This window comes from Coregonus clupeaformis, chromosome 27 (genome assembly GCF_020615455.1).
Source record: "Coregonus clupeaformis isolate EN_2021a chromosome 27, ASM2061545v1, whole genome shotgun sequence".
Classification (NCBI taxonomy): Eukaryota; Metazoa; Chordata; class Actinopteri; order Salmoniformes; family Salmonidae; genus Coregonus; species Coregonus clupeaformis.
This window is the reverse complement of record NC_059218.1, coordinates 16,471,873-16,486,317: the sequence shown is the minus strand read 5'-3', so window position 1 is coordinate 16,486,317 and position 14,445 is coordinate 16,471,873. Positions and strand designations below refer to the sequence as shown.

General features: G+C 42.8%; 1 protein-coding gene across 1 annotated transcript in view; it reads left to right on the top strand.

The window, feature by feature from the left end:
• LOC121541565 (high affinity cAMP-specific and IBMX-insensitive 3',5'-cyclic phosphodiesterase 8B-like) overlaps positions 1 to 14,445 on the top strand; it is a 105,230-nt gene that overhangs the window by 75,716 nt on the left and 15,069 nt on the right. The window contains exons 11-19 of the mRNA XM_041850657.2: positions 1,765 to 1,804; positions 2,035 to 2,112; positions 3,352 to 3,428; positions 4,767 to 4,931; positions 6,120 to 6,177; positions 7,009 to 7,138; positions 7,638 to 7,836; positions 10,075 to 10,292; positions 13,640 to 13,778. Of these exons, the coding sequence (XP_041706591.2) occupies positions 1,765 to 1,804; positions 2,035 to 2,112; positions 3,352 to 3,428; positions 4,767 to 4,931; positions 6,120 to 6,177; positions 7,009 to 7,138; positions 7,638 to 7,836; positions 10,075 to 10,292; positions 13,640 to 13,778 (1,104 nt within the window). The remainder of the gene's footprint in view (positions 1 to 1,764; positions 1,805 to 2,034; positions 2,113 to 3,351; positions 3,429 to 4,766; positions 4,932 to 6,119; positions 6,178 to 7,008; positions 7,139 to 7,637; positions 7,837 to 10,074; positions 10,293 to 13,639; positions 13,779 to 14,445) is intronic.

Here is a 14,445-nt window from a genome sequence, read left to right as displayed (position 1 = left end):
CCATGAAGAAACCTTTGAAGAACCCTTTTTGGTTCCAGGTAGAACCCTTTTGGGTTCAATGTAGAACCCTTTTCACAGAGGGTTCTACCTGGAACCAAAAAGGGTTCATATGAGGACAGCCAAAGAACCCTTTTGGAACCCTTTTTTCTAAGAGTGTACTTGCGAACTGAGTGCAAACTGATTTTACATTTAGAAAAATGTCTGCAGTCAGACATCAACAGTGTGCTGAATGATCGGTAGACAAACAGGAGATCCACATTCGGTGCGATGTGTGCAACCCTTTACAGAACACTGGAGCCCTGCACAGGCATGATTTTTACGCCGAGCCCTACACATGCCTGCGACGTTCAGGCCCTAACCAGGCCCGATTGCTTCTGCCAAATTTAAAGCCCGGCCCTGCATGGAACCCATAATCAGAAATAACTTCCTCGGTTATTAAATCCATTAGCTGCTCCTCTCTGTCTGTCTCTTGCTCCCTGTGCGCAGGCAGCTCGCTCTGCATGCACCCTGCTCATGGCGCTCTGAGTCCGAGTATCCATAGCAATGGCTCCATTTGGGCTGCTCTGCTCAGTGACGAGACATGAGAGAGCAGTGAGTGTTAGCTACTTTTCGTCACTCTAAACTCTGACAAAACTCAAGGAACATTATTATTTCCTGTGACATAATCTCTCCTGTTTTATATTTGACAAGGTTGAAGCACTTCTGACACCATGTTATGATCTTAGTCAGATATGACTGTACTGTGTAACAGGGCACGAGCAAATGGCTCAGCTTCAAAATGTTAGTGGTCAATTTTGTGATACCCGAGCCATGCCCATACCCTAGTTATTGATGAAAAAATAGGCTCAATCTGGCCCTAACCCGATGTATAATGTCGGGGCCCGTCGGGCTCGGGTCGGGTAGCAGAGCTCTACATTAAACATGATATCCATCTCTCTCTTTCTCCATCTCTCCATCTTTCTTTCAGTCTCTCTCTCTCTTTGTCTTTCTTATTTCTCTCCCTAACTCCCTCCATCTCACTCCTTCTCACGTTCTCTGTACTGTACTCTCTCTCCATCTCTCGTTCTCTCTCTCACTCTCTCTCTCTCTCTCTGAAGGGATGCAGTAGAGGTAAACCAAGATGACTCACAGTATCACATCCCAAAAGTCGCCACCACCACACACACACACAATCACTACTCACCCATTCCTCCTCCTCCTCACCTCATCTCCCCTCACCCTCCTTACAGCCCATCAGCTCCCCCACCCGTCTTCACCTCACCTCACTTCTCATCCTGTGCCAGCTAGCCAATAGAAATCAATGACTGTGGAAACAGTAACAACCTATACTCACTGACATCTTCCCACACATGAACCCAGCTGAACCCTACATGTGTCAGGCCTATGGATTGACCCTCCTGTGTGTCAGGCCTATGGATTGACCCTCCTGTGTGTCAGGCCTATGGGTTGACCCTCCTGTGTGCGGTAGTGTGTAGATCTTTGGGCACAGTAGTTGGGTAATGTTGAGTCCATGTTGATCTGTCTTATTAGTGTGTTATATGCGGTCACTGCGGGAGAGGCAAACTCACAGAAGCCTGACAGACCGTCGGGTCGAAAGATTGCACAATAAAACTGCAGGAGGAACTCTTTCTTACAAAACGCCAGCCAGATCTACTAATATACTCACGCTCTCTCTTTCTCTCTCTCTCCCTTTCTCTCTCTATCTCTCCCTCGCTCTCTGTCTGTGTGTTTGATATGGTCCATATCAAACTTTGTCTCTCTCAGGTCCATAAGATCAACAAAGATGGAGAACATTCCCAGTCAGGTAAGCTACACTCCCTCTCTCTTTAATCTTTTAAGTCATCATAAGGCCACTGATGTAACTTTCAGGGACTTGTTTCGTGAGACAAAATCCCTGAACAATTTATTTAAACTGGAAAGTTGAACACTGAACCCTCATAGGCGAAGGGAAGTGAGGTAGTTGTCTATCTTTAAGAAATTGTCTCAGTCCTATCTGGGTCATATCGTCCGGCATCCTGGTTTTTCTTTTCCCAGAGAGCCATTCCCTGCGTCACAGAGACAGGAGGAAAGACTCAGTTGATACCAGGTCAATCAGCTCGCATGGCGGTGATGGTGAGTGTGTATTAACACCAGGGTACTGTGCTTGCGTGCATGTGTTTGTGAAAGATGGTAAGATAAGACTGAGTGAGGGATCCCAAGGGAGATAGAGGAAGACAAATATAGAGACAAGAATTTACATTTTTTGTCATTTAGCAGAGGCTCTTATCCAGAGCGATTTACAGTAGTGAGTGCATGCATTTTCGTACTGGTCCCCCCTGCGAATCGAGCCTACCAACTGAGCCACACAGGACCTAAGGAGAAGGATATAGAGAGAGGGGAAGATAGAGAGAGGAAGGAGGTAAAGAGAAAGGTGGTGAGGAGAGAGGGAGGATCAGAGAATAATATGAGTCAGACTACAGTACATTATGGAAGGCACTTGAGCTGTTGGCCTCTGACAGCTCCCTCATTATGACGCAGCTGCTTCTATTTTCATCAGCTTGGCTGAAGTGGTGCTTCTCCTGTCCTCCACCCCTCTCTCTCTCTCTCTCTCTCTCTCTTTCATTCTTCTTCTTGATATTTTCCATTCTCCTGTTATTTTTACTCTCTTCTCTCTCATTAACCTCCCCATTTTCAATTGTTCTACTCCTCCTCTGTTCTCCTCTTCATTCATAAAGAACAAACAGTCAGGTCCATCATTATTGGCAAAAAATAAAAAAATAAATGGCCATGTCAGTCTCCGTACATGAACCTCATTGGAAACCTGTGGTTCGAATTGACGAGGGCAGTCCATAACAGCTAACAAAGGATATCAAAGATCTGGAAAGATTCTGTATGGTGGAAGGGTTGAAGATCCCTCCCAACGTGTTCTCCAATCTCATATAATATTTTAGAAAAATACTCAGTGTCATTATCCTCGCAAGAGTATTGAAAACAGGAGTGCCAATAATTTTGAACGTATCTTTTTTCAATTGTTTTTATTACTTGTTAAACAAAATCTGTTTCTCTGAGCAATGGTATTAGTATAAAATAATATAATTTCAAATTTTTTTGAGCATACAATATAGCTCAGTATTTGTATTCTTTATTTTATACTTTTGCTCAGATTTATCAAGGGTGCCAATAATTTTGGACCCCACTGTACATTTTACAGAGCAGCCTGCCACCACAGGCCCAGTGGTCTGATGTGCTACATCCGTCATACATGATTCAGTTCATGAGCTTGTATAATATCAACTAGAATGACATGTTTGACTGTAAGAAGATCATGTTATAGTACTGTGGTCCTGATAACTTATGTCTTGTTGTCACCAGCTCCGAGTCTGCAGAACCGGAGGTACTCCTCTGTAGCCAGGATCCACTCTATGACCATTGAGGCCCCCATCACCAAGGTACAGCACACACACACACACAAACACCACACACTCACACACACACATTATCCTCGTGGGGACCTAAAATTAATTTCCATTCAAAATCCTATTTTCCCTAACCCCTAACCCTTACCCTTACCCTTACTTACCCTTACCATAACCCTAACCTTAACTCCTAACTCTAACTCTAAACCTAACCACGAAACCATTACCCTAACCCTAATTCTAACCCTAAACCTAACCCCTAAGCTTAAAATAGCCTTTGTCCTCATGGGGACGTGGGAAATGTCCCCACGAGAGAGCATTTTCCTTGTTGTAATATCCTTGTGGGGAATTTGGGGGATTTTAGGTCGCCACAAGGATAGAAGAACCAACCAACCCACACACACACACACACATTCCCCTCTCCTTTCCCACTCTGTGCTCCTTCCAAACCAATGGAGGATGTTCCTAGAACTATACCTGACACTCCCTGGAGCTAACGTGAGGATGAAGAACTAACAGAGGCAGTAGAAAGCTCAACAGATCTTCTCAAAGCCCTCTCAACCACAGAAAGACCACATCACATGGCGAATATCTGGGACACAACAAGCGTGGTTTGAAGTTCCCATATTGTTGTGACATAACCTCTAGCCGACCCCAGCTGACAATTTATGGTTCCCCGAATGTCACAGGAATGTTCCGGAATATCACTCTGAGAATCCCATGGAGAATTCTCCAAATGGTGTTCTCTAAACATTCGCAAACATTCTTGGGATGTTATGCAATTTGTAAAGCTGTTTAAAGTTCTGTGCCATTGAAACTCTAAGTCTGTCAATCTGACTGAACAGTGATCAATAAACCTGATTGGCAAGCAACAGCGTTGATTACAACATCAAGTTTGACCTGATGATTCTAGTGATTGTGACAACAGAGTTGAAAGTGGCAGCCGTGATCTATCAGTCTAATCTTATTCTAGTGCCAGTCTGAGTCTTCTATCTAATTCACTGATGAGAGTTCAACAGGAATGGATGGTGATTTGATGGAATAGGTGAAGGCCTTATTTAATTGCACAGATCTGGGATCAGGCTATGACTGAAAGCCTCCCCAGAGACCAGAGTCTAGTGTAACTCTAGGCTTTATGATGTTCCTTTCTTCTCTGACTAGCTGCTTTATTTGTCTATTTGGCTCCAGACATGATTTCTATGGCATCACATGCAGAGCTCCCTGACACAGGCTCAAAGAAAGACACTTCCTGTCTGAAGAGTGAAGTTTCCGTTAGGGCTGGGTGTGTGTGTGTGTGTGTGTGTGTTAAATCAAATGTAACTGTGTGCTACATCTCCCTCCCTCTCTCCCTCCTCCTCCTCCCTCCTCCAGGTGATCAACATCATCAACGCGGCCCAGGAGTCCAGTCCGGTGTCCGTAGCGGAGGCACTGGACCGGGTCCTGGAGATCCTGAGGACCACAGAGCTCTACTCTCCTCAGCTGGCCTCCAAGGAGGACGACCCACACACCAACGACCTTGTAGGCGGGCTCATGAGCGTGAGTTAGGGGCTACACATGCACACAAACACATACAAACATACTCACACACACAAACGTACACACAGGCCCAATTTAATCAAAGTCTGGAACCAGTTTTTAGGATACATCAAAATTTAAATTTTCCCACACCATGTAAAAGCATGTTTTATTTTGTGAACATTGTTTTGTAAACATTATCAAAATATGCATCCTTGCTGCTCAAGAATAATATTTTTTGGGGGTCGAGGGGGAGTTTTGTCCCAGAAACTCCTGGTTGCAGGTTTTGATTGAATAGGGCTCAAGTTAAATTGGGGTTAGGAATGTGATTCCTCTTGGGTCAAGCCTTCAGACTGGACTATGGCTACAAACATAGCTTTATTTACAACTGGATTCACACAATTCAATATAATTTTAAAGGGTTATAAGAAAATGAAAATTATTTTAGGTGGGTCACAACAGCCGAAGTGGTTGGGAGCCACTCGTCCAGTCTCACACGGGCAGACAGACAGAGACCCACGATGAGACACACACACACACATACACATACACACACACACACACACTGAGATCCATTAAAGGGATCAGTCGCAGTGATCAACGTCCTGAAACAGAGAGTTATAGACTGTTTGTCATACAGGGAATGTAACTCTCCTCACCTCTACTCTCAATCTCTCCTCTCTTCACCTCTCTTCACCTCTCCTCACCTCTCCTCACCTCTCCTGTCTTCACCGCTCCTTTCCCCCCTCTCCTCACCTCTCTTCACCTCTCCTCTCTTCACCTCTCCTCTCTTCACCTCTCCTTTCCCCCCTCTCCTCACCTCTCCTCATTTCTCTTCACCTCTCCTCACCTCTCTTCACCTCACTTCTCTTCACTCTCTTCACCTCTCCTCTCCTCTATTCACCTCTCTTCTCCTCACCTCTCCTGTCTTCACCTCTCTTCTCTTCACCTCTCCTCTCTTCACCTCTGATCACTTCACCTCACCTCTCCTCAACTCCCCCCCTCCCCTCCCCTCCCCTCTCCTCTTCTCACAAATACAATACTCAAACACAAGAGTTCCTGAGTTATGTGGGATATGTCTCGTTGGGTGAATTATAATGCTGAAGTCATTGTATAATGTGAAATATGTTGTAATTAGCCCGATTTGAGATAAATGTTTTCTCACAGCCTGGATTAAGAGAGTGATTTGGCGTCTTTTTCCTTCTGCAGGACGGCTTACGGAGACTGTCTGGGAACGAGTATGTCTTCTCCAAAAGTACTTTTCCAAGTAAGCACCAGGCTGTTTCATCATAAAACATCACATAAATATGATATTTATTCATTATCCTACCAGAATGCTACTACTACTTACAACTCTGGATAAGAGCGTCTGCTAAATGACTAAAATGTTTAAAAAATGTAAATGTAACTAGGACCCTCGAGTTTACTCTAATCACACAAACTGAGTTTAATGATGTGTTCAATGGTCTTTTAGCAAGTTTTAGTGGTATATTTGTGTAGCATAATGTATTTTTTATATTTCATGAAATGTAATTATACTGGAAGCTTAATGGACTAATTCTCAGTACTACACATGATGGGGGACTTAGTGTATAGACCTCTGTCTGTCTGCAGAGTGATAGAAAATAGAAAATGTCTCAGATAATTTATTTAATCAGTTGGAGTCTAGTGCATCGGCAGTCACTGGCCGTCATTGCGTAATCCACTTATATTTGTTTAAGTCATGATGAGAGAGAGATATATATATATATATATATATATAATAAAGTACGTCTTCTTTCTGAGAAATGGAAGGGCACTGCTGAGAAGTCCAGAAAATGTTGTCTTCAGTGCAGTCCTCTCCTGCTAATCTTTAGGAAGCAGCATGTGCTTTTTTACCCCCTGCACTTCTTAGTACACTTCTTAGTAGACTTCTTAGTAGACCTGTATCTGACCCTTTACCATAAGGCAGTGTTGCTAGAACTACATTGGCAATCGTTGTTGTTGCGTATTGCTCTCAAGTGTCCCAAATGCAATCAATCAATTGATCAATCAAGAAATCAATGTTTGTGTGTGTGTGCATGCATGGTTGCGTGCGTGCACGCGTGTGTGTCTACAGATATGAGCCAGAGTCAGCTGGCCATCCCAGTAACGTTGAATGACATCCCTTCGGCCATCGCTGACATGCTGGATGACGAGGACCAATGGGAGTTTAACATCCTAGAGCTGGAGGCTGCCACCTGGAAGAGGTACGGAGGGAGAGGGAATAGATGGAAGAGAGAGGGAGGGCAGAGTGAGGGGGGAGGAGAGAGAGAAAGGAAGGGGGGACGATGAGAGAGAGAGAGAGAGAGAGAGAGAGAGAGAGAGAGAGAGAGAGAGAGAGAGAGAGAGAGAGAGAGAGAGAGAGAGAGAGAGAGAGAGAGAGAGAGAGAGAGAGAGAGAGAGAGAGAGAGAGAGAGAGAGAGAGAGAGAGAGAGAGAGAGAGAGAGAGAGAGAGAGAGAGAGAGAGAGAGAGAGAGAGAGAGAGAGAGAGAGAGAGAGAAAGAGAGACGGAGAGAGAGGGAGAGAGAGGGAGAGAGAGGGAGAGAGAGGGAGAGAGAGGGAGAGAGAGAGAGAGAGAGAGAGAGAGAGAGAGAGAGAGATCAAAGTGTGTCTCCTCCCTGTACACAAATACAGAAGGGACTTGAACGAACACCCTCTCTCTACCACTCATCTACCTCCCCTGTCCTCTCTCTGTCATCCCCACAGACCTCTGACCTACCTGGGCTTGAAGATCTTTGCTCGGTTCGGGGTGTGTGAGTTCCTGAGCTGCAGTGAAGCTACGCTACACTGCTGGCTCCAGGTCATAGAGGCTAATTACCATGCCTCCAACTCCTACCACAACTCAACCCATGCCGCTGACGTCCTCCACGCTACAGCCTACTTCCTACGCAAGGAGAAGGTCAAGGTAGGCCAAACACACACACCAGCATGCACACAGATACACACTCTCCTCACAGGCCTGATGAAGACCTTTCGGTCACACCTGTAATATGCTATGGAAGCATACAATAGTGTACTGTACCTGGAGATTGGTTGGATGTGCACACTTACACTACTTTCACAAGTGAAACGACTACTGACATCACAACATTATCATGCCTGAAATCTCAGTGTGTTGATTGGTAAGTTGAGCTATGTAATTCACTGCCATGTGTTTTCAACAGTGTGTAGAGTATCAGTTTGCTTTGCTTGGCAGGAGATTAATGTATGTCAGTGACCAGTGAGAGTTGGAGTGGGGATGTTTTTATAGCTTCGGTCTTGTTCTCATATTTGATTCAGTCAATACGTGTTTTGCCTTGAGGGCATTGAGATCCTAATACATTCCTTTTATTTTCTCCCCGCTTATCCCCTCCAATAAATATCTCCTCTTCTTGTCATAAAGTGAACATTTGCTAGTGATTATTATTATTAGTTGTGCTTGCATAGCGTGCATTTTTAGGTATTATTCATTTGTTGAGTATGAGGTTATGCTGAGAGAGACTTAGGCAGTATTTATAGCTTATGCATGATCTCAGACAATTGGGCATGAGTAATCGAGTACTCGAACGGACATCAAAACTTGATCTTTAACCAGAGATCGAAATGTTTTCTTAAAGACAACGTTCATTTGCTTTGACTCTGGTGTTCCATTTGTACATGTGCATTTGTAGGGCACAGCAAAAAAAGAAACCAAGCCAAGCATCACACAGGTCTTCTCCCTAAATTCCCTTTCCCCTCCGTGGCTCACTCACTCAATTGCGTTCCGACCGCTGCCTCTACACACGCATGCCGAGTGAGCACACAAGCTCCCATTAGGCCTACAGAAATAAATGCCTATAAAAGAATATCTAACTGATGGAATTCACAAGCTACATTCCTTGCCAAATGATGACAGTTTTATCACAAATTCAAAATGGACTGGTTGACTGAAGTAGGGAAATATGTGTTCTAACAACAAGCGCTGCAGTTTTGGAATAATTGCGTCCCGTCTATTTTCCGGCTTAGGCTACTTTGCGAACTGCTAGATGGCAGTATTTCTGTATTTGAAATACGAATTTTAATTACTTATATTTTCTTATCCAGAGTGACTTGCTCAACTAAGGTAGATAAACAACAACATATCACAGTCATAGCGAGAAAAACACTTTTTGTAACCGTTACTGAGAATGTTGTTGCGGTTCTGTATTTTAATTAAATACATTGATCTTTATGTCTGTATTTTGTAATTGTATTTTGTAATTTTTGCCCATCCCTGGCTATAACCCTCTCTAAACATAGACAGTGAAAATATGCAAAAACATTAGTTTGATAAAGACAAAGAGCGTATTTTCCTCAGAATCATTAAGCCTAGGCCTACTCACCAAACAGATGTCATGGCCGTAAATCATCCCCATGCAGTGTTCAATGTGGAATTGTTAATCCATTTGGAAAATTACAAAGAACGGGCTGAATAAACTAAATTGAACGTCTGTATATCGAAAAGAAGACATTTTGGTTTGTAACCTGAAAATGTTTTCTTTCAACTCTCCAAATTGAGCCCTGTTTTAAATGACCACTCTGAGAATAACTGTTACAGACGTGAGATGCGTGTCACTTCGCACTGGGAACCTTTTTCATTTGGAAAAATATTCTGTTATATTTTATTCTGTTATATTACATCATGTTTGTTTTACTATAAAATAGGTGTGTCTTAACTGTGATAAGGGCTCAGGAAATAGGAGTGTCTTGTCTGCTAAATTAACAAAACAAGGCAATGCCATTGCACAGCCATAGGCTTCTACAAGCAAGCGCCAATGCTGAGTTTACTGCCTTTTTGATGATTGTGTTCCACGATATAATATAACCAGTTGATGTTACGGTTTCAATAAATTAATCTTAAATGGCACTTGTTTTTTTATTGACTGAATATATATGGGGAAATTTTGCAATTAGGATTTTGTTATGATAAATTATGCATTGTTGTGTACTGTTGGCATATAGATAAATGTGCACACATTTTTTTCCAGTGCAGGCCTTATGTTCTAAAAATAGCTTCTTTTTTTCCAAGTACTCGAGTACTCCAAAAAAACATCAGTCAACATTTTTTTTTTTTATGTAAAGAAATGTCAAATGCCTATTCCTAGTAGTTGACTAACACTACTTCCTGGTTGTAACGTGTTCTCAGGGCAGTCTAGACCAACTGGACGAGGTAGCTGCATTGATCGCGGCGACAGTCCATGACGTGGACCACCCGGGGAGGACCAACAGCTTCCTGTGCAACGCAGGAAGTGAGCTGGCCATCCTGTACAATGACACGGCTGTGTTAGAGAGTCACCACGCCGCCCTCGCATTCCAACTCACTGTCAGGGACAGCAAGAGCAACATCTTCAAGAACATCGACAGGTACAGTCACACAGAGCTTAGAGCAACATCTTGAAGAACATTGACAGGTCCAGATAGCCTAGCCTTGTCCCATATCTGTTTGTGCTGTCTTGCCATCTGTTTGTGCTGTCTTGTCAACTCCTGTTGTCAATGTCACCAGCATGACAATGACCATAAGAGTTGGCAAGATAGCACAAACAGATCTGGGACCAGGCTAGAGTCGCACAGAGTTTAGGAAAGAAAAGGGTGGTTTCCACCTGAAGCTTCTAGTGTTGCTACAGTAGAATTCCAAACCAGAGGCCATGTCCTTGTCAGAAGAATGAATTGACATGCCTCTTCCTCTAAGCCAGGGGTGTCAAACGTACGGCCCGCGGGCCGGATCAGGCCCGCAAACGGGTTTAATCCGGCCCGCGAGATGATTTTGAAAAATAATAATAATAATTATAATATATTTTTTGGGGGTAAAGTATAAAAATGCGCTGCAATTTTTCAATAAAATAAACTGCTGTTCCAATTGCGTCCACTGGATGGCGCAATAGCAATTGTGTTAAGCAAGCAAATTGTTTATACCGGGGCAGAGCAAGTAGGTCAAGCACGTGCAGCCAATGAGCTACTTTGTTTTGCCCGCAATATTTATTACGGCTTCTACTTTTAACATTATGTGCTTTGGCACCCTCATTGCCCCAATATGTCTCTGTCAAAAAAGAGAAAAGTGGACGCAGAGTGCAGAGTGTTCCAAGAAAAATGGTCATCCTATTTATTCACGGAATTGAATGGGAAAGCTGTATGTTTGGTGTGTTCAGAGCATGTTGCAGTGCTGAAAGAATATAACCTTCGTCACCACTATGTGAGTCTTCATGCCGACAAATATGACAACTTTCAAGGACAGCGGAGATGAGAGAAGGTGAATGAACTGTTGGCGGGTCTGAAGAAACAGCAGTCTGTGTTTACTCACAGCCGAGACATCAGTGACGCTGCAGTGAAAGCTAGCTACCTCATTGCTAATGAAATCGCAGTGGCTTCAAAACCATTTAGTGAGGGTGAATTTGTAAAAACATGCATGATGAAGGCAGCGGAGATTGTGTGCCCTGAAAAGCGGCATGCTTTTGCAAATATCAGCCTGACAAGAAACACAGTTGCAGACAGGATTTCCGATCTTTCAGTGGATTTGGACAGCCAGTTGAAGCAAAAAGTAAAGTCATTTATTGCGTTTTCGGTTGCAATTGATGAAAGCACAGACATTACAGATGTTGCACAACTGGCCATTTTCATCCGCGGAGTTGATGACACATTGACCGTCACCGAGGAGTTCGTGGAGTTGGTGCCGATGACAGATACAACGACAGCAGCTGATATTTTTACCGCACTCGTCGGGCAGCTGGACAGGGTCGGAGTGGACTGGTCCCGCGCTGTCAGCCTGGCTACAGATGGTGCGCCCTCAATGATCGGGAAAAAAGCAGGCGTTGTGACAAAGTTCAGAGAGAAAGTGCAATCTGCAAATGGAGGACGTGATTTTTGACTTTTCACTGTATTTTGCACCAGGAGGCTTTGTGTTGCAAGTCATTAAAGATGGATAACGTCATGAAGGTGGTCATCCAAACTGTTAATTTCATCCGATCCAGAAGCCTGAATCACCGTCAGTTTGACAGCCTTCTCAGAGAGAAAGACCACATCTATGGCCTGCCATACCACACTGAGGTAAGATGGTTAAGCCGAGGTGCTGTGCTGAGGCGTTTCTTTGATTTACGAGAAGAAATTGAACAGTTCATGGAAGAAAAGGGCAAACCAGTGTTAGAATTTCATTCCGCAGAATGGATGCAGGACCTTGCATTTATGGTGGATGTTACAGAGCACCTGAATAACTTGAACAAACAGCTGCAAGGGCGCACAAAGTTGTCACGCAGTATTATGACAGCATACGTTCTTTCAAGTTGAAGCTGTCATTGTGGGAGACGCAACTTGCCGGTGGTGATGCAGCTCACTTCCCCTGTCTGAAAAATGTGTGCGCGACCCAACATGTGGCAGACATGAAGCGGTTCAAAGATAAAATAACGGGACTGTTACGGGAGTTTGAGCAACGCTTTCAGATTTATGTTTATGTTTTTATGTTTATGTGCTATTGTTTTTAATTGATTTTATTTTATTTGTATATTTAACCTATTCTTGACTCTGTGGTTCTTGCACTTGTTTGGGGAACAGGATTTCATTATTTTTATCTACATTTCTGCCTGAGAAATGACACCCTGATATAGTTCTGTGATCTGTGAAACAGTTCTGTTAATCACTGAGGCATTGTGTGTTTGTGTGTTCTTTGTCCTCAGAACTTTCAAATAACTTGAGGTGTTTTATGATTAATAGTGATGTTGTGCTTTTGGACACTGTCCTCAGGCTCCAGCTTTATGTTTATATGTTTTTATGTTGATGTGCTATTGTTTTTAATTGATTTTATTTTATTTGTATATTTAACCTATTCTTGACTCTGCGGTTCTTGCACTTGTTTGGGGAACAGGATTTCATTATTTTTATCTACATTTCTGCCTAAGAAATGACACCCTGATATAGTTCTGTGATCTGTGAAACAGTTCTGTTAATCACTGAGGCATTGTGTGTTTGTGTGTTCTTTGTCCTCAGAACTTTCAAATAACTTGAGGTGTTTTATGATTAATAGTGATGTTGTGCTTTTGGACACTGTCCTCAGGCTCCAGCTTTATGTTTATATGTTTTTATGTTGATGTGCTATTGTTTTTAATTGATTTTATTTTATTTGTATATTTAACCTATTCTTGACTCTGTGGTTCTTGCACTTGTTTGGGGAACAGGATTTCATTATTTGTATCTACATTTCTGCCTGAGAAATGACACCTGATATAGTTCTGTGATCTGTGAAACAGTTCTGTTAATCACTGAGGCATTGTGTGTTTGTGTGTTCTTTTTCTTTAGAATTTTCAAATAAACTTGACGTGTTTTATGATTAATAGTGATGTTGTGCTTGTACTATTTTGGACACACTGTCCTCAGGCTCCAGCTTTATGTTGTATTTGATCGTATTAAAACAAAGAAAACAATCTGAAGTTGTTGTTTTTAAGTTATATATACCATGATTTTTCCGGTCCGGCCCACTTGGGAATAGATTTTCCTCCATGTGGCCCCTGAGCTAAAATGAGTTTGACACCCCTGCTCTAAGCCATCAGAGGGATCACGTAACCACTGGTGACAGATATGGAGCATATTGGGTTATTACCCTGGAACATATCATGTGATGTGATTCAATTCTAGATTTTTATGGACCTAGAACATCTTGGAAAACAGTGAGGACAGTTGATTATCCTGGTCCTGTAACCCCCTCTCTCTGTGTGTGTTTATATTAGGACTCAGTTCCGGACATTAAGGCAGGCCATCATAGACATGGTGCTGGCTACAGAGATGACCCGCCATTTTGAACATGTCAACAAGTTTGCCAACAGTATCAACAAACCAATGGCTGCCATCGAGGAGTCCAGCTCAAACGTAAGACACCCCCCCTTGTCTGTTTGTGTGTGTGTGTGCTAGCGTCCATGTGCAGTTTATTATTACATAATAAAGTCATTAACATTTGCCCATTGAGTTGTGGGAACAGAAAATACAATATATATATATATATATATATATATACAGTGGGGAAAAAAAGTATTTAGTCAGCCACCAATTGTGCAAGTTCTCCCACTTAAAAAGATGAGAGAGGCCTGTAATTTTCATCATAGGTACACGTCAACTATGACAGACACATTTAGAAAACAAAATCCAGAAAATCACATTGTAGGATTTTTTATGAATTTATTTGCAAATTATGGTGGAAAATAAGTATTTGGTCATCTACAAACAAGCAAGATTTCTGGCTCTCACAGACCTGTAACTTCTTCTTTAAGAGGCTCCTCTGTCCTCCACTCGTTACCTGTATTAATGGCACCTGTTTGAACTTGTTATCAGTATAAAAGACACCTGTCCACAACCTCAAACAGTCACACTCCAAACTCCACTGTGGCCAAGACCAAAGAGCTGTCAAAGGACACCAGAAACAAAATTGTAGACCTGCAACAGGCTGGGAAGACTGAATCTGCAATAGGTAAGCAGCTTGGTTTGAAGAAATCAACTGTGGGAGCAATTATTAGGAAATGGAAGACATACAAGACCACTG